The following is an 18,571-nucleotide window of genomic DNA, read 5'->3' as shown; positions in this document are numbered from 1 at the left end:
GGGGGAAAAATGTAATCCAGATCAACTTTATTCAAGCTTGTTCCAGCACAGGTCCATTTAGCTACTGTTCTGTTGATTACTCTCACAACTGTACTGCTGTTTAGGATGTGGAGAGCTATGATCCAGTTCTGAATCCTGTGCTGAATCGTGAAGTCCGGAGAACTGGAGGTCGAGTGCTTATTACCCTGGGAGACCAAGATATTGACTTGTCACCGTCCTTTGTCATCTTCCTCTCCACCAGAGATCCAACAGTAAGGAACGCTTACAAATTTGTTTAGCTTTCAGCAGGGCACAACATGTATTAAGCCAACAAAATGATCCTGATATTTATTTTGATAGGTTGAATTTCCCCCGGATCTCTGCTCTCGTGTTACGTTTGTCAATTTCACAGTAACTCGCAGTAGTTTACAGAGCCAGTGTCTGAATGAGGTCCTGAAAGCTGAAAGACCAGATGTTGATGAAAAACGTTCTGACCTCCTTAAACTTCAAGGTATGTTTCTGAAAAATCAAACCATAAAAATGAGTCCTAATTAGTCAGAGGATTAGAAAAGAATAAACTTGACAGTCACTCTCTTACTAATATACAGCTATTCTTTTTATATTTGAGGAATGTGATATTTTGGAACATTCTATTTCAAAGCATATAGGAGATATGGCAAACTGTATAGAATATAATGTTTGTATAGGTTTATATGCAATGCATGTGATCGCAGATCTCAATTTGTTTTACTTAAGGTGAATTCCAACTGCGTTTGCGGCAGTTAGAAAAATCTCTGCTACAAGCTCTCAATGAAGTGAAGGGACGTATTTTAGATGATGACACAATCATAACTACTTTGGAGAACCTAAAGAAGGAAGCAGCAGAGGTCACCAGAAAAGTAGAAGAGACTGATATTGTCATGCAAGAGGTGGAGACTGTATCTCAGCAGTATCTGCCACTTTCTACAGCATGCAGTAGTATCTACTTCACAATGGAGTCACTGAAACAGGTTAGATAAAGAACCAAATTTAATCCCTTTCTTCTCACCAGAAATATTCACTACTCTGAATGTTTTTTCAAAGTTATGCCATACTGTTTAAATTCCAGTTATAACTACATAAGTACATCATGAATTGCAATAACCTCAGTGTTTGTCAAACAGTAGGGCCATAAGTTCTAAATATATATATATTTTTTTTTTCACTCTTTAGATACACTTCTTATACCAGTATTCTCTCCAGTTTTTCTTGGACATCTATCATAATGTCTTGTATGAGAACCCAAATTTGAAGGGAATTACAGACCATACCCAGCGTCTCTCAATCATCACAAAAGACCTCTTCCAGGTTCAGTATAGAATTTGCATAGACGTTGTACTTAGCAACGGTTCTTGTCCTGTGGAAATCTGATTAGGGCTGTTTATAATACAACTAACCAATTACATTTTGTTTCGATAGGTGGCTTTCAATAGAGTAGCTCGTGGCATGCTACATCAGGATCACATAACCTTTGCTATGCTGTTGGCCAGAATTAAACTGAAAGGCACAATTGGGTAAAAGTTTGAATCTTTGCTTTTTGAATGTCTCAGTTTTCCCATTTACACACGTGAAAGCTTTGTATTTGGTGCCTTAAGGTTAACCACTACTTTAGCTGAAGACAGATACTTGGCTAAAATCTACTCTACTTTTAATTTAAGGGAGCCTACATATGATGCAGAATTCCAACATTTCTTAAGAGGAAAAGAAATTGTACTCAGCACAGCATCTCTCCCAAAGATCAGTGGACTTACAACAGAACAAATAGAAGCTATGATGAGATTGAGCTGCCTTCCTGAGTTTAAGGACCTGGTTTCTAAGGTTCAAGCTGATGAGGCAAGTATCCTGGTTAAGCACTGTCATTGCACTAAATTTAGGTTAGACCTGTGTTGGGTACTTGCAGGGCCCTCATTGCTATAGTACAAGTGCCTCACAATGTAGCTAACCTCACAACACCTCCTATGAGGTAGGGAGGTATGGTCCCCATTTTACAATTGGGAACCGAGTCACAGACCAAGTGGCTTGCCAAGTTTACACAGGAAGACTTTTTGAGCAGGGATTCTAACCTAGGTGCCCTAACCCTGTGGATCAGTCTCCCCCTCTCCAGTGATGAGCTGCCAAAATCTTAATCGGTTCCTTACCGGTCTTCAGTGGTACTTCAGCGGTGGGTCCTTCACTCGCTCCAGGTCTTCGGCGGCACTGAAGGACGTGCTGCCAAAGACCAGGAGCGAGTGAAGGACCTGCCGCTGAAGACTCAGCACTGCCCAGTGAGTACAAGCCCCACATTTTTGGGGGGTTTTTTAGTCATCCCTGCTGGGGCCCCATCAAAACTGTTCGAATCGGGCCCCGCACTTCCTAAAGCCGGCCCTGCACATTGGGGTTGCAAAATTGTATTGGGGGCTGGATAGGGAAGGCTGTGCCTCCCAAAACAGCCTATCTCCCCCCCCCCCCCCATGTCCTGCCCCTGACTGCCCACCTCAGAACCCGCAACCCATCAACCCCCCCCGCTCCTTGTCCCCTGACCACCCCTACCCAACTTGCCCTGCTCCCTGTCCCCTAACTGCCCCAACTCCCATCCTCCACCACCACGCCTACCTGACCGTCCCCTCCAACTGCTCCCTGCCCCTTATCCAACCCCTCCTCTCAGCCCCGGCCCAGCCCCCTTACCATGCTCTCAAAGCAGCAGGAGCTGCAGAGCTGCCCAGGAGTGGTCCAGAGCGCTTCCGCGGCGGCATGGCACACTGAGGTTCTGCGAGAGGCGGGGGAGGGGCCAGGGGAGCCTCCCCAGCTGGGAGTTCAGACAGGACGGTCCTGCAGGACAGTGTAATGACAGAAAAACCTCCCTCTCCCAATTACCCACCCCTTTAACAACTGGTTCTAAACCGGCTTGTAAATTTAACAACTGGTTCGCATGAACCGGCTCCAGCTCACCACTGCCCCCTCTGTAGAAACTAATATATTGTTTCAAGCATTGGGTTTTATTTTACTTAAGCGAACTATCCAGTATACTGCATGTTACTGAAGATGGTTTTCAGTTTTGGTTGGGGTTTTTCTGCAGTAAACACCCCCCATCCGTATCAAGACTTTATAACGGTAGGCTCAGTATCCATATGTGTATAGAACAGGAGTAGGCAACCTATGGCACGGTGCCGAAGGCGGCACGCAAGCTGATTTTCAGTGGCACTCACGCTGCCCGGGTTCAGGCCATCGGTCCAGAGAGATCTGCATTTTAATTTAATTTTAAATGAAGCTTCTTAAACACTTTAAAAACCTTATTTACTTTTACATACAACAACAGTTTAGTTATATATTACAGACTTACAGAAAGACCTTCTAAAAACATTAAAATGTATTACTGGCACGCAAAACCTTAAATTAGAGTGAATAAATGAAGACTCGGCACACCACTTCTGAAAGGTTGCTGACCTCTGGTATAGAAAGTCCCTATTCTGAAGATCTTATAGCTGGAATGGAATCCTAAGTGTCACGTACAATGCATCATAATTCATATTTCTTTCAATACAGCAATTCTGTATCTGGTTGGATAGCAGTTCACCAGAGCAGACGGTGCCATACATTTGGTCTGAAGAAAAACCTGCAAGTAAGTTCAGTTGCACTCTTACCCTGGCAATTGCCTTGCTACTAATTTAAGTCTTGACTAGAATAGACCTTAATTGAAGTCTTAGAACTTAGCACTTATGAAAACTGTAATTCTGATAGATTGAAAATGGAAGTCTTCAATCCACAAAACAATCGCAGCCTGAGTAATGACTGTGCAGCCTGTCCCTGACTCTACCCTACCATGTGGTCTTTGCCCGGGGGGGCATTGTCTTGCTATCCCCCTCAGACTGCCCACAAAAAGGTGTCAGTTACTTGGCATCAGAATTTTTATGTGAGTGCAATTTCCTTGCAAACGTAAGTAAGAACCAAATTTCAGTATTCCCTTCAAAACATTGTTAAAATTGGTTCCAGTGTAGTCAGTGTGGTGCCCTGCAACAGGAACAAACTACCCTACAATCCACTGTACATAGACCGTTGAATGGGCATCTGTGCCTTTTGGTCATTGCCAGCCTGGTCTAACTCAGCGCTCTGTAACAGTGTAAAAGGCTCTTGTTACATGTTTCCTGACTTTGCCTGGTCTCCTGCTAGAACTATTGCTACCTCTTCCACCTGCCTCAACTTCTGTATTAACTGAAACGAAGACAATTCATGCTAAGTGTAGATATTTGTAGGTGCCTAGAAAGAAACTAAAGCTCTGGATTGGTGAAAACTGCTTCACTTTTTCTAAATCTTTCCCATCTGTACGAACATATGGGTCAGCACTTGCATGCAAGATTTGTTTGAAATAGGCTCATTATAAATAGCCTTTCTTTGAGACAGCTGTTTAATTGCTATAAATCGTTATTAACCAACTTTTTTTTCTAAAGGGAGTATTTTAAGCTCACTTTTAGTAGCTGCTGTAAAACTCTTTGGCTAGGGGATCAGAATTTGCATAAGATAAACTACACTAGTTTTCCATAGTGCTTTTATCACTGGAGCATGTATAGGTTTCAAACAGTCAGTAGATCTGGACAAAATCTTAACAAGGGATACTATCAAGCTAAAAAATTTCTATTGCAAATAACAGCTTAGTTATTTGCCTTAATAGTCTAGCATTCTTCACATGTTGTGTATTACACAGTATTGCAACACTTTAGTTGCAGATGCTGCAGGAAAGTATTTTTCTTTGCTGAAATCTCTAGAGACTTCATGGCAACACTTTTATAGGCTTTAGATTCTGTGTATGAACTCATTGTGGAGGCATCCAAAGGCGCTAATCAAATTAGGGTACTGTTGTATTAGACACTGAAAAGCTTGCAACCTCCAAAAGAGTACTACTGTGTGTAAGCCTAATGGTCACATTGATAGATATGCCAGTTTAAGACAACCTTCTTGGGATAGAATTAGTTTTGATTGTCAGATTGAAATTCACATAATGGTAATTGTTGTTAATCAATCTAGAGTACTGCATTTAGCAACTTGTATCTCAGTCTTTAAAAGCTGTAGTTGTTTTGCTAAGTCTTTTTTCTTCAGTTATTTGATTAACACAGTTCAAGAATTGGGAAGGAAATATCAAAATGTTGAGTTAACCTGTTAAGCTTCAGGAACAAGTAACACACTCTCTTCTTTTCTCATTTTAGCACCCATTGGGCAGGCCATTCATCGCTTACTCTTGATCCAGGCATTCCGTCCAGATCGTCTGCTGGCCATGGCACATGCCTTTGTTTCAGCAAACCTTGGTGAATCCTTTATGTCTATTATGGAGCAGCCATTAGATCTGACACACATTGTAAATACTGAGGTAAATAACAAGAATGAAAATACTTTAAAACATGACATTGTATTGAGGGCATAAATCTCTGGTGGTGGTGGTGACACATCAGACTGCTCTGCCTCAGTTTGAGCTAATTGGTGTCCATTATAGGCTTCAGCACTGAGAGAACAGTATTGCTAGGATCCTTTTTAGCTAAAACTATTGCAGTATAACATAACTTACTAGCTATGCTGAACACAGTTACTACAATAGCATAAGGGATGAAGGGAATTGATCTTCCCCTGCAGATTTGTGGAGGTGCATAATTATCAATATGGTTTATTCTTACTGTAATTGTGGATGTTTAAACAAAACATCTTGGATTATAGGTGAAACCTAATACTCCTGTACTGATGTGTTCTGTACCTGGCTATGATGCCAGTGGCCATGTTGAAGATCTTGCAGCTGAACAAAACACACAGATTACCTCTATTGCTATAGGTAAGAATACATTATTGTTAAGTTTGGCAGAACTTGACTTTCTTTTTTTAATAATTTTTGACAGATATTGATATTTGGTTTAAGAACACTTAAAGGTTTAAAACTTTCAGTGGAGGGAAATCATGGGGGGAGACAATTTATTTAATGACAGAGCTAGAGATTCAAAAAGTTAAAGCTTTATCACCATAACACATTATCAACATCACTTGTCAAAATATACAAAGTAAATATCCTTAAATCTGTCTTCAAGCAGCATTTTTCTTGTTTGCCTGTCTACATTTTTATTGATTTAAAAAAAAGTGTTCATCTGTGTGTGTGTGTGTGTGTGTGCATGGTGAAATTAACATTTACTAATTAAAAAAAAGCAAATTGTTCCAGGCATAATTATCATGTTTGTCTTACTTCTTACCACCTCATATAAACATAATGTAAGCCAATTAAGTTTCTAGAGCTAACCATAACCTTCTGCTTGTAGGTTCTGCTGAAGGATTTAATCAAGCAGATAAGGCAATAAATACAGCAGTGAAATCTGGCAGGTATGTTCTGTCCCTCTTTTTATATAAATAGAACTGTGTGAATAACATATGTTAGTTACTGTTCTGTTACCATACTCTTGTAGGTGGGTGATGCTAAAGAATGTCCATCTGGCTCCTGGTTGGTTGATGCAGCTAGAGAAGAAGCTGCATTCTCTACAACCTCACGCTTGCTTCAGACTTTTCCTTACAATGGAGATAAATCCCAAGGTAACTGTTTGGCTTCAACTGGCACAACATGTGGTGCGTAAAGTTGTTGTTCCAATGTCCACTGTTACAAGAGTCCCACCAACCAGGGCAGCATTCCCCATGATGGCCTTAGTTTGACAGGGGAAAGGGTGCATTTTGGAATGCATCTACAGGATAAAACAAAGTCACCAAAATCCTGCCTGGTGCTTTCTAGGGTATTGCTTACCCCATTCCTTAGTAATGTCAAGTGCTTTGTAAATATCCTGTCTCCCTGAGTAAAATGTCTGCCTACATCTTCCTATCCTTTCCTTTTCTTAGTAGAAAGTCGGAATTGGCCCTTAGTCCTTAATTCATGTTAAAGTATATGATTCCCATGTTGTAAGTCCATACTGCTAGTAGTTTCAGTATCTTATTGCAAGAGGGAAGATACTCTCTTACAATAAAAAACTTAGTGTAGGTCAGGGCTTGGCAACCTCTGGCAAGCAGTTCTCCGGGGTAAGAAAAATGGGGGCTGCGGGAAGCGGCGCGGGCCGAGGGATGTGTTGGCCGCGGCTACCTGCTGCCCCCATTGGCCTGGAGCGGCAAACCGTGGTCAGTGGGAGCTGCGATCGGCTGAACCTGTGGAAGCAGCAGGTAAACAAACTGGCCCGGCCCGGCCTGCCAGGATGCTTACCCTTGCAAGCCACATGCTGGCGGTTGCCGACCTCTGGTGTAGGTTAACAAACTTGTTCAAAATATCACATTCTTCGTAGAAGAGAGCAGTCTTCAGGGTGTAACTTGTGTTGATGCTCTTCTGTCCTAGGTGCCAGTGAATTTGCTACGTGCTGGTCGGATCTTTGTGTTTGAACCTCCTCCTGGTGTAAAGGCAAACATGCTGAGGACATTCAGTAGTATTCCTGTGTCTAGAATATGCAAGGTGAGGTGATGGTTTGTGTAGTTATGGAGAACTCAGAAACTGAAAACTGTTTATGAAAGTTTCTTTTTAACTTCATAGCTTTCAGTTGGTCTATCATACATTAAACTAATGTTATGCCTTTTGATATTACTGTAAAGCAACCAGCTTTTCAGAGGCTTTCACTTTACCTTGATTAAAACATGCCTGGCATGTAAGGAAGCAATCTGTTAAGCTTTTTGTGATCTGATGCATTAAAACCTGGAGATACTGTGTTTACTAAACATTTGACATTCACCAGCACTATAGTAAGCCAGGTTTCTTTTTTAATAAATTCTGATCACTTTGGTTTTAGTGTGAAGAAATAATGCATTTTCTTTTTCCCATCCTAGTCTCCAAATGAACGTGCTCGTTTATATTTCCTCCTTGCCTGGTTCCATGCCATCATTCAAGAACGTTTGCGATATGCTCCCCTGGGTTGGTCCAAGAAATATGAATTTGGTGAATCTGATCTGAGATCTGCCTGCGACACAATAGATACATGGCTGGATGATACAGCAAAAGTAAATGAATTTTTTGCTCTTTCATAATCTTGGTTTAAATACCAAGTAACATTTGGATTACTTGTGGTTACTGTTCAACGAAGGGCAGATTAATCTGAAACACTGATGAGATTAGTTGGAAGCAAGCAATATCCAAAACAAAATATCAAACTTTTTGATTATTTTTTTTGGCTTTCATTAAACCGTCCAAACTCCATTTCCTTATTTTTATGGGGAATCTTCACATTCTAATTAAATTGTCTTTACTGTCAGGGCCGCCAGAATATTTCACCAGATAAGATCCCCTGGTCTGCTCTGAAGACGTTGATGGCACAGTCCATTTATGGAGGTCGCATTGATAATGAATTTGATCAGCGTCTGCTAAACACTTTCCTGGAACGTTTGTTTACCACTTTGAGCTTTGATAGTGAATTCAAACTGGCTTGCAAGGTTGATGGACATAAGGATATTCAAATGCCAGATGGAATCAGGTATTTTTTCAGTCTCAAATTTCAGTTTGTCTCACCTTAGTAGCTTGCTTTCCTTCTGAGAAGCTGGACTCTAAATTGTATTTTTTGCATTGGTATTTAGCCATGCAATGTATTCCTGGTCGCCTATTAAACTGGATGAGATTATGGATAATTAACTTAGTTCAACTTTCACTTGCAGACGTGAAGAATTTGTCCAATGGGTTGAGTTGCTGCCAGACACACAAACCCCATCCTGGCTTGGTTTACCAAACAATGCAGAAAAAGTTCTTCTTACCACACAGGGTAAAATTTGTATTTGACTTTCTTGTGTGCTTACAGGTTATTTAAAATAAAAAAAAGTTTATTTTATTTTAAATTTTAAATGCTCAAAATAGATGACTCAAAAATACTTGTGTAACACTAAATAGTAAAGTTACAAGTATCTCAATGTGTATTAACTATATCAGCCTCCACAAAATAACTAATAAATGTCTATGAAGTCTTAAGGTTAAAAGTAACTTGCTTAGAATTTCATCAATAGACAGGAAGATACTACACAAGTGAGACTGACTTTTAGTTCTAGTCCTAAAGAAGGTTACTCATGTTTAATAGTATACTTAAGAATTATTTTTAAATAAGCAGCAATCACAGAAGTGTTAAATTTAATGCACTAATGCATCTTTAAAACTTTCCTTGTACTGATATCCCACCACTTTTTTTTTTTGGCTTTGCTTCCTTTACTCTTTGGTTCAGGTATTGATATGATCAGTAAAATGCTGAAAATGCAGATGCTAGAGGATGAGGATGATCTAGCTTATGCAGAAACTGAGAAGAAGGCAAGAACCGATTCAACTTCAGATGGGCGTCCATCCTGGATGAGAACACTGCACACCACAGCCTCCAACTGGTTCCATCTTATCCCACAAACTCTAAATCATCTTAAACGAACAGTGGAAAATATTAAGGTGATGATTAAGATTTCCAAATACACATTTTGGTCTGTAACAGAGTAGGGGTTATGCAAATGTGGGTGAGGTATCCTACTCGATTGCAGCCTGAAAATGGTCTCTCTGGATCCAAGTAGTGTAGCAGACTTTGAAACAAGACATTGTTTCCTTTTCTTTGCTGCAATTCAGTTTAAGAAATTATGACAGAGTAACACTTCCATTTGCTTGGGAAGGTATCATGTAGGAGAATGTATTTCTAGTCTCTTGCTTCCTAAGCCAGGGGTGCTGTTAAGTGCAGCATCATACACACCACATGTCTGATCACTCAAGTGAACTGAAGAGTGTATGTTGGCTCAAAAGTAGTATCACTGGTTGGTCCTCATTGGAAAGCTGGGTAGTAGCTAATACTGAGGCTTCTGCTAATTGGGAGTGGGGACTAATAATGAAAGGGAGACATAAAGCTCTGAGGGCTAATATGAGACACGTTGTTTTACAATCAAGAGAGTTTATGGAAAGTCTCAGTTTCTAGACTGTTGAATAATCCACGTCTGAATTATATATTAAACTTCTCAGTTTAGATCATGTTATGGACTTGGGCTCTGGACATAGATTCAGAAAGGAATAGGAATTTGTAGTAATCAGGACAAACTGCAGCAGGCAGCTTGCACACTGTGGTTGCCACCTGCAGTTGGTGTCAGTAGGGAATGAAGTTCTTGCTTCTATTCCCTTAAACTACCGTCTGTGAGGCAGCTGCGTCTTTGGAGTGGGTGGAGGAAATGACTGCATTGTAAAAAACACATTATGGTGAGGCCTTAACAGTTGATGATGATGCACATGGGATTTGGGCAGATAACTAGTGCCCTTCAGTGTTGCAGGGCTACGGTTAGTTTTCCCACCAGAAGATGCTCATCTTGTTGTTCCCTCATTTTTCTTGCTTAAATAAGGATCCGTTGTTCCGATTCTTTGAGAGAGAGGTGAAAATGGGGGCCAAATTACTTCAGGATGTCCGTCAGGATCTTGCAGATGTGGTTCAGGTTTGTGAAGGCAAGAAGAAACAGACCAACTACTTGCGTACACTAATAAACGAATTGGTGAAAGGTATGTGACTTCAAACAAGCTTCTCTTTTTAGAATGCTTTCCCAGTAATCCCGTTACATCAGTTGATGTCTTCCCATTTCCAGCACTGACCAGGTAAAAGAAACACCACTGTTCTTGCCTAATACAAAATTCTGAAAGTCAAAATGGTGAGGTTGGTCCTGCGATAGATAGATATATATGGACTGCACTATTGCCAACCTAAGTGTTCAAATAGCATGAGATTTGAAAAAAACAAAAAAATCCAATTTTTAAGCCAATCAGTCTAGGTTTTTTGCCTTTGGGGTTCACTTGAATTGTGGTTTTTAACCTTGTTCTGCAACTGTGGGAGCTAGAAACCATTAAAATGAAAGATGAAACTTTCATGTTACCATCCAGGAGCTGGAGATTTAAGTAAGACATCTATATTGTGTGACTTGGAAAGGAATTGAGTTGTCAGCACTAAAACTGAGACTGGTATCAAAAATAAGATTTTGCTGAGTTTGAAACAAACAACTGGAGCCTGGTGTTATTGACTGTAAACCAGTTTCAATCTAAACCTTAATTTTGTTACGAGTGAGTGCTTAAAACTTACCAGAGGAACTCCAGAAGTTACCCTGGCTTTATTTTCTCTGCTCATACATTTGTCAGTATGATGAAAAGGGGACATTTTGTACCAATCCAGTGGAATATGCTGGTGGTTGAGATACCGATTTAAGCAGAACTATTGTACAATGAATTAATAAAATATTTGTGTCTTGTGACCAGACAACAAAGGTGGGGGTACCCTGTGCACTAACTCCTTGAAATTGGTGTGTCTTGTTGCAAAAGGCTTAATTCTAAAATTAGCTGTGATGTATTTTGCAACCTGATGTTTTTGCTAATGAACTTACTAATGAATGTCTTCCAGGATTTGTTAGTAAATTGTACTTCAGACAGTAATTGCTGTTTAAATATTGATCTGCAGAACACATTTTAGAAAACTAGGTAGCTTTCTATGTCATGAAATTCTGTCTTTCAGTTCATTTACACTTGTAGTCTCTGGTCCCAGTTAGGTTAGAACCCCATTGTGCTTGGTGGTATAAAAAAAAAATCTGCTATTACTGTGTTTTACAACGAAGTGGCTGCTGCTGAAAGGGTAAAATTGCTTTTGGAAATAGTGTGTGTGATCCAGCTCATACCCATACAGAGCTCTTATCTTGGATATGTCTTCTCTAGGTATTCTGCCTCGTAGCTGGTCTCATTACACTGTACCTGCTGGCATGACTGTTATTCAGTGGGTGTCTGACTTCAGTGAACGCATTAAACAACTGCAGAATATTTCCCAGGCAGCTGCTTCTGGTGGAGCAAAAGAACTAAAGGTATCGATCTTGCGTTGTATTGTCTTTTTTCCCATTAACGGCTTTTCTGAAATTCTGAGAAATCAACAAGTATTCAACTCTTCTGAAACTAATTCTTTCCTATAAAAGTGACTTTAGGATTCATAAAATTGTTTCTGCATGTGTATTTTAGTAGGAAACTATCCCTTTGAGGGTAAATCTTCATCTGAGGAAACATGCCATACATAGTTTGCAAGATGGTCCATATTTTAGTGCGGCTCTTAAATAGATATTGAATGTAGCTAAGTGCCATTGCAGTAGATTCTATAGAAATTTCTAAAATGTACAACTCTTTTCACAGAACATCCATGTGTGCCTGGGTGGCTTGTTCGTACCCGAGGCTTACATTACTGCTACAAGACAATATGTGGCTCAAGCAAACAGCTGGTCCCTGGAAGAACTTTGTCTAGAAGTCAATGTTACAACTACTCAGAATGCAGTCCTGGATGCTTGCAGTTTTGGAGTCACAGGTTAGCTGATGTGCTTTTTACAAGGTGGAAGGGAAGGAAATAGGATAGCCCTTAACACTGGGAATTTATCTTCTATAAAAATGCTGGTACGGACCATATCAAATACATAACATCAAGGGGAGTTAACAAGCACAGTGAAAGTTTGATTGCAGTTGCACTAGAAGTAGCATTGGAAGTTAATTTCTATGGGGGATTCTGCATTATTTAAAAACATGTTAATGGAAAACTTTGCAATGTTAGTGCATAGTGGTTGAGAATCCTTATGAATGAACATTGTCAGTAGTAATGCAATATGGATAAATGCAAATAACTAACAGTCAATATGTTAGAGGTAGCGCTCTGGTGGCTTTCTTTTATTCCTCTAATAGTCTTCACTGTTAACTTTTCTGGAGTATTTTTTCATCTGTATAATTTAAGTCTCCCATTTTCACAGTAGGTCTAAATATCAATGACCACACTTTAGATTGGTGAATCTACCTCTGGACTTGAAAGTGGAGTGGAAAGGAAACTTCCTTTAAATGTGTATATGCTTCCCTTTCGGGAAAGACCTCACATTTTCATACTTCTTAACTCATAGGTTTGAAGCTTCAGGGAGCTACATGCAGTAACAATAAACTGTCCCTTTCAAATGCTATATCAACAATATTGCCCATAACACAGCTTCGCTGGATCAAGCAGACAAATGCAGATAAAAAAGCTAATGTGGTAAGTAATGTGGAGACAAATGTTTTGTCATTCTGTGACTCCTTTCAGTAGTGGTTCATCAGCTTTAAATTCTACTTTCTCTGGTGCCCTAGAATAAAAATGGGGAAATACCTGCTTCCATCTCATTAGTCTTGGGTCTGTTCTACACTACGAGTTTCTCGAATTTTGAAGTGTTAAACCGAATTAACCCTGCACCCGTCCACACAACGAAGCCCTTTACTTAGATATAAAGGGCTCTTAATATCGATATCTGTACTCCTCCCCAACGAGGGGAATAGCACTGAAATCGGAATTGCCATTTCGAATTAGGGTTAGTGTGGCTGCAATTCGACGGTATTGGCCTCCGGGAGCTATCCCACAGTGCACCATTGTGACCGCTCGGGACAGCAATCTGAACTCGGATGCACTGGCCAGGTAGAGAGGAAAAGCCCCGCGAACTTTTGAATTTCATTTCCTGTTTGCCCAGCGTGGAGCGCTGATCAGCACAGGTGACCATGCAGTCCTAGAATCAAAAAAGAGCTCCAGCATGGACCACATGGGAGATCCTGAATCTGATCTCTGTATGGGGAGATGAATCTGTTCTATCAGAACTCCATTCCAAAAGACGAAATGCCAACATTTGAAAAAATCTCGAAGGCCATGATGGACAGAGGCCACAACAGGGACTCAACACAGTGCTGCATGAAACTTAAGGACCTGAGACAAGCGTACCAGAAAGCCAAAGAATCAAATGGACGCTCACAGAGGGAGAGGTGACTGATGACTGTAGCTATCCCACAGTCCCTGCACTCTCTGAAAACCATTTGAATTCTGGGCTGAGCTCCTAAAGCCTGAAGGGTCAAAAACATTGTTGGGGGGTGGTTCAGAGTATATGTCCGTCTCTCCACCCCACCCCCTCCACCCCGCCCCCGTGAAAGCAAAGGGAAAAAAATCATTTCTCGCCTTTTTTCAACGTCACCATATGTCTACTGGATGCTGCTGGCAGACGCGGTGCTGCAACGCTACCCAGGGAAAAGAGCACAAAATGATTGTCTGCCGTTGCTTTCACGGAGGGAGGATTGACTGACGACATTTACCCAGAATCACCTGTGACACTGTTTTTGCCCCATCATGCATTGGGATCTCAATCCAGAATTCCAATGGGCGGGGGAGACTGCGGGAACTATGGGATAGCTACTCACAGAGCAACACTCCGGAAGTCGACGCTAGCCTCGGTACATGGACGCACACTGCCGAATTAATGTGCTTAGTGTGGCCGCATGCACTCGACTTTATATGATCTGCTTCCAAAAATCGGTTTCTGTAAAATTGGAATAATCCCATAGTGTAGCTATACCCTTACATTTTGCAGTACCACAGATGTTCCTTTCCAATGTGAGTTTTCAAACAGATCCAGTCTTGCTACCACCCTCCTTCCTTTGTGGCTAGCTGGAGGTATCAAGAAATTTTAAACTTGTGTAGCATTGGGTCCTGAGAAGTCTGAACACCACCTTAGAAATGTATTATAATGTATATTTAGCCTGGCAGGCTGGGAGTTCTGTCTTAGGAGTACAGTTGATCTTAATTGGGGGAGGATGGGCAAAGTTCAATATGGAATGTCTCTATTCATAATTTCCAGTGGTGGGGACCTTTGCTGTCTTTGACTTTTATCTTGCATTCAGCTGTCTTGTCCGCATTTTAATAAATGCCTAACTTCTTTTCCAGGTTACATTACCAGTTTATCTGAACTTCACCCGTGCTGATCTGATCTTCACTGTTGACTTTGAAATAGCTACCAAGGAAGATCCTCGCAGTTTCTATGAACGTGGTGTTGCAGTCCTCTGCACAGAGTAACAAAACAATGTTTTCTAACTGGTAAATAGTAGTAAAATTCAGCATCTTTAATCTAGTCTACATTGTTTGTTAGTTTTAACCTCCAAGGCATGGTTAAGTTGTCAGAAGAATTGGTGTAAAGTTGACTTGATAGAGGCTGGTGTACTTTTGAAAGGTGATGAGGAGGAGGAAGAATTGGATGTGGTTTTTAGAGGGCTGTAGTTACATGTGGTAATGTTTGGTGGTTCTTACTACATTAAATAAATTCTGTAGCATGATTTGTGGCTCTTTATTTCATTTCTAAAACCTTTGTTCTTGCCATGACTTGCTCTAGAGAATTACTTCCATTAATGCTTTTAAATGTTCAAGGAATGGAGAATAATGGTGAAACATTACCCAGGTCTTCAATAATGAATGATGCTAACGTACTAAGAAACCAGTTTTACCATTTGTGGCACGTAACTTGCAGATCTCCTGTATAAATCGCCTGTAAGCAGAAACAAGAATGTAAAAGCCAAAATTAATTCAGTGGAACAAGTTGAAATTGAGCAAACACTGGTTTTCAAAAGGAAGAGAAGGGAGATGTCACGCCAGTATTACTGTTACACAGGAGCGATGAACTGCACATATTGCTTAATCTACATGGAATAGATATGAACCACCTACATTCTTAAGTGAGAACTACCCTGTACACAGAATGCTAACTTTCAGAAGAGTTTCATCACCTCCAGTGATACTTCCTCACACATGTCCACAGTGCTGGTTACTGTAACTTTCCATTAATATCAACATACCTGCAGACACTTGAATTTAGATCCACTTGGCTTTTTTTTTTAATAGGGTATTATTTCCATCTCTGAGAGCAGCATCATTGACATAAGCTAGTATCCCTACCAAACTTATGGCAAATACCTTGAGGTCTCTCTTCTGATTGCCTATGCTAAAGCTAGTGGTTTTATTCTGTTCATTCCTTAAAGGGACACTTAAAGCTGGCAGACCCAAAAATCTGACCCACCCAACCAAATAGCTTTTGGTTACACAGTAGTTGCTAAAATTTTAAACTCTGCTGCTCTCAAAATACAGCTTTACTAGATTTTTACTTGTTTGGCTCCTTTATCTTCAGAAATTTCTAGGGCAGCAAAACAGCCTGCAGTTTCTGAACACTGTGTCACCTGATGATCCTCATGCACAAAATAGTTCTGAACATGGATGTTGTCTCTAACATTCTTTCCAGTGAAGTGCATGACTTGTTTGTGCCTTAAAGCTTACTAAAATGCTCTTAAGTCTTCTAAAAGCCTCATCAAATGAGACTGGTATTTGGACTGCATGTGGCAACATTGTGGAGTATCCATTTAAACTTCCTGTGCTATTCAGGTAATTTGAATATCAAATGCAGAATAAAATTTGCATTAAAACAGCTTTGCTGTTCTGTGTTGCCATTTGGCATTTGAGACCTCTGAACTCCTGTACACAGGGAAACATGGGTCTTAGATGGGCTGATCATGTGGCTGTAAGAACTCAATGAGCCATGCTTACACAGAGGGTACATATGCAGGAGTGTACTTGGCAGGGGGGAGCGCAACCTGCACTGTATTGGGAAAATTTAGCTCTTAGACTGATGGCACCCGTATGGCTTGTGAGTCTGTGGCAACAGTACAAGCAGCCTGTCATTGACCAGCAGCCTGATCCTTGGAGTGGAGGTGTCCACCATTGGGAGGGTGGGTAGTATCAGCTTTTGGTTGAGTCTCACTAAAATTCTTACGTGAGGACCTCTGAACCCTGCTGCCTTGAAGGAGGAATGAAGAACATGGCAACTTTCTCCAGAGTGTCAGATTTAGAACAAATTACAGGGGGATGATTAGCTAGAACCCTTTTATGATTCAGTTGATGAGCGAGCAGTACTTTAGAGATTCTAGAGCACCACTGGGAAGAAAAAAAAAAGGCTTTTAATTGCTGGTTCTGTAGGTAGTCTCTCAGCTTCCACTAAAATAGCTGAGTTGTGCATTCACACCTGCCATGATATAGACCCCTAAACTACATGTTAAAGATGCTGTTTTGTACATAAACTGATCCTTGCTGTAAGTTAAATGTAGGCCTTGTGTAGAAAACTGAGTTTCAGACCACTTGACAGTATATTAAAGCCTATCCACAAACTAGTTCTAAAGAGTATTACCCTACATTTTCACAGGATGATTAAATATGGATCTTAAACTGTTTTGAAGAGCTCTAACCTTATGTATGAGTAAAGATGGACCAACATCTATTTAACTAATTTTATATAGTCTGACTAATCTATGTAGATATATAGTTCCATTTTTACCACATTTGTTATGGTTACAATTGGTATATTGCAGATGTTTTTGATCTTAGTATAGACTGTGGGGAACAGATGACTACCCTAAAAACTGCCTCTAGTTCCTATTTATTTTTAGCAGTCTCAGCAGGAAAGCCAAAACTGACTGAACATGGAGACAGTATCTATGACCCCTTATCACTGGTCATCCCACAGAAAAAGTTTTTACAAAGCTACTGAAAACATTGAGGAATTTGGCGGGGGGGGGGGAATTGACTAAACAACAAGGCTTATGCTGTAATGGAGATACTACAGCTATGGAGTCAGAGGCACTAACCCTGGTGGCAGTTTAGTGGAGGCTTTGGGCAACTGAATCAGTTGTGGTAAAATAATTAAGGTTGTTTCCAAACAAGGCTGTAGGTACCACACTAGAGCCTAACAGGCACTGTTTTTTATAGTTACATTGCCATTGATTATAATGCCAGGGAAGAAAAATGAGCAGAAGCATTTTTATTCCCAGCAAACTTTACCATTCAAGAATAGTCATCCTCCAGCACCTCAAAGCTGTAAGTAACATAGTTTTCCTTAAGCAGAGGAATGCAACCTTCAGAGTTTACTAAAAGAAACTAAACCTTCAACCTGCTCTTACTTCCATTCTGAACTTTGAACACATGAAGAAATGAAATGATTTTACATTGTGGCAACTCATTAAATGTGAAGTATTCTTTCCCCTCTTCCACTATGGAAATCCATACTAGCAACATATGTGCTAGCCCACTAGTGAGTCTTTGGAGGATTTTGAAGTAATGTGGAAGTTAATTTAGTACACAAAGGTTCTAACAGATGTTTAATAGAACACTTGATGTAGGTTTATTTTACATGTTTCACTTGCCACACTTCCCCTCATCTCCACCTTGTAAACGTAGTTAATAAAGAAGAGCAATAAAGTTCAGGCTCGGTTTAAAGTAGTTTATTTCAATTGTAATAAAACACCAGTTATACTGGGATAGTAGATTTGCAAAGAAGTTTAAACAAACATCGCTGTGGTGCTGCAACAAAATACATTTCTCACTCTCTTCCTGCTAATAGGCAAGTCCCACATCACTACATTTGTTCAGTAGCAGACAGTTTTACTAGTGCAGAATAGAGGGGCTCCATGAAGCCCTTCTCCTGCTCTAGATTACTCCAAAAATCTATCCCCATACTATCTAGAGGGGAAGGTAAAAAGTAGCCCTGCTAATTAACTTATTTATACTCTGGGCCCTGATAATTCTGTTTAGCAGCTGCATTTGAAAGAGAAAAATCATTCTCAAAGGAATGAAACACCCTCATTGTAGAAGAACTTCAACTGTTAGTATTTACATTATAAACCCACATTGGCTTGCACAGTGTGGAACAGAAAGAGAAAGCGGCTCTGGGAGTTCATTGTCATCACCAAATAAAAGGGAAAGTCAGT

At 40.3% G+C, this 18,571-nt stretch overlaps 1 protein-coding gene across 2 annotated transcripts in view; it reads left to right on the top strand.

Annotated features, from left to right (window-relative positions):
* LOC123368193 (cytoplasmic dynein 1 heavy chain 1) overlaps positions 1-15,100 on the top strand; it is a 69,459-nt gene extending 54,359 nt beyond the window's left edge. For both annotated transcript variants that reach the window (XM_045012774.1, XM_045012773.1), the window contains exons 58-78: positions 105-251; positions 340-490; positions 736-989; positions 1,192-1,326; positions 1,438-1,532; positions 1,677-1,851; positions 3,541-3,616; positions 5,196-5,356; positions 5,698-5,809; positions 6,285-6,345; positions 6,429-6,552; positions 7,334-7,447; positions 7,816-7,986; positions 8,239-8,456; positions 8,635-8,738; positions 9,189-9,400; positions 10,327-10,480; positions 11,675-11,817; positions 12,137-12,305; positions 12,883-13,010; positions 14,715-15,100. In XM_045012774.1, coding sequence (XP_044868709.1) covers positions 105-251; positions 340-490; positions 736-989; positions 1,192-1,326; positions 1,438-1,532; positions 1,677-1,851; positions 3,541-3,616; positions 5,196-5,356; positions 5,698-5,809; positions 6,285-6,345; positions 6,429-6,552; positions 7,334-7,447; positions 7,816-7,986; positions 8,239-8,456; positions 8,635-8,738; positions 9,189-9,400; positions 10,327-10,480; positions 11,675-11,817; positions 12,137-12,305; positions 12,883-13,010; positions 14,715-14,843 — 3,033 coding nt within the window. In that variant the 3' untranslated portion in view covers positions 14,844-15,100. The remainder of the gene's footprint in view (positions 1-104; positions 252-339; positions 491-735; positions 990-1,191; positions 1,327-1,437; positions 1,533-1,676; positions 1,852-3,540; positions 3,617-5,195; positions 5,357-5,697; positions 5,810-6,284; positions 6,346-6,428; positions 6,553-7,333; positions 7,448-7,815; positions 7,987-8,238; positions 8,457-8,634; positions 8,739-9,188; positions 9,401-10,326; positions 10,481-11,674; positions 11,818-12,136; positions 12,306-12,882; positions 13,011-14,714) is intronic.
* Positions 15,101-18,571: the final 3,471 nt, after the last annotated feature.

This window comes from Mauremys mutica, chromosome 4 (assembly GCF_020497125.1).
Source record: "Mauremys mutica isolate MM-2020 ecotype Southern chromosome 4, ASM2049712v1, whole genome shotgun sequence".
Classification (NCBI taxonomy): Eukaryota; Metazoa; Chordata; order Testudines; family Geoemydidae; genus Mauremys; species Mauremys mutica.
This window is presented reverse-complemented; position numbering and strand designations above follow the sequence as displayed.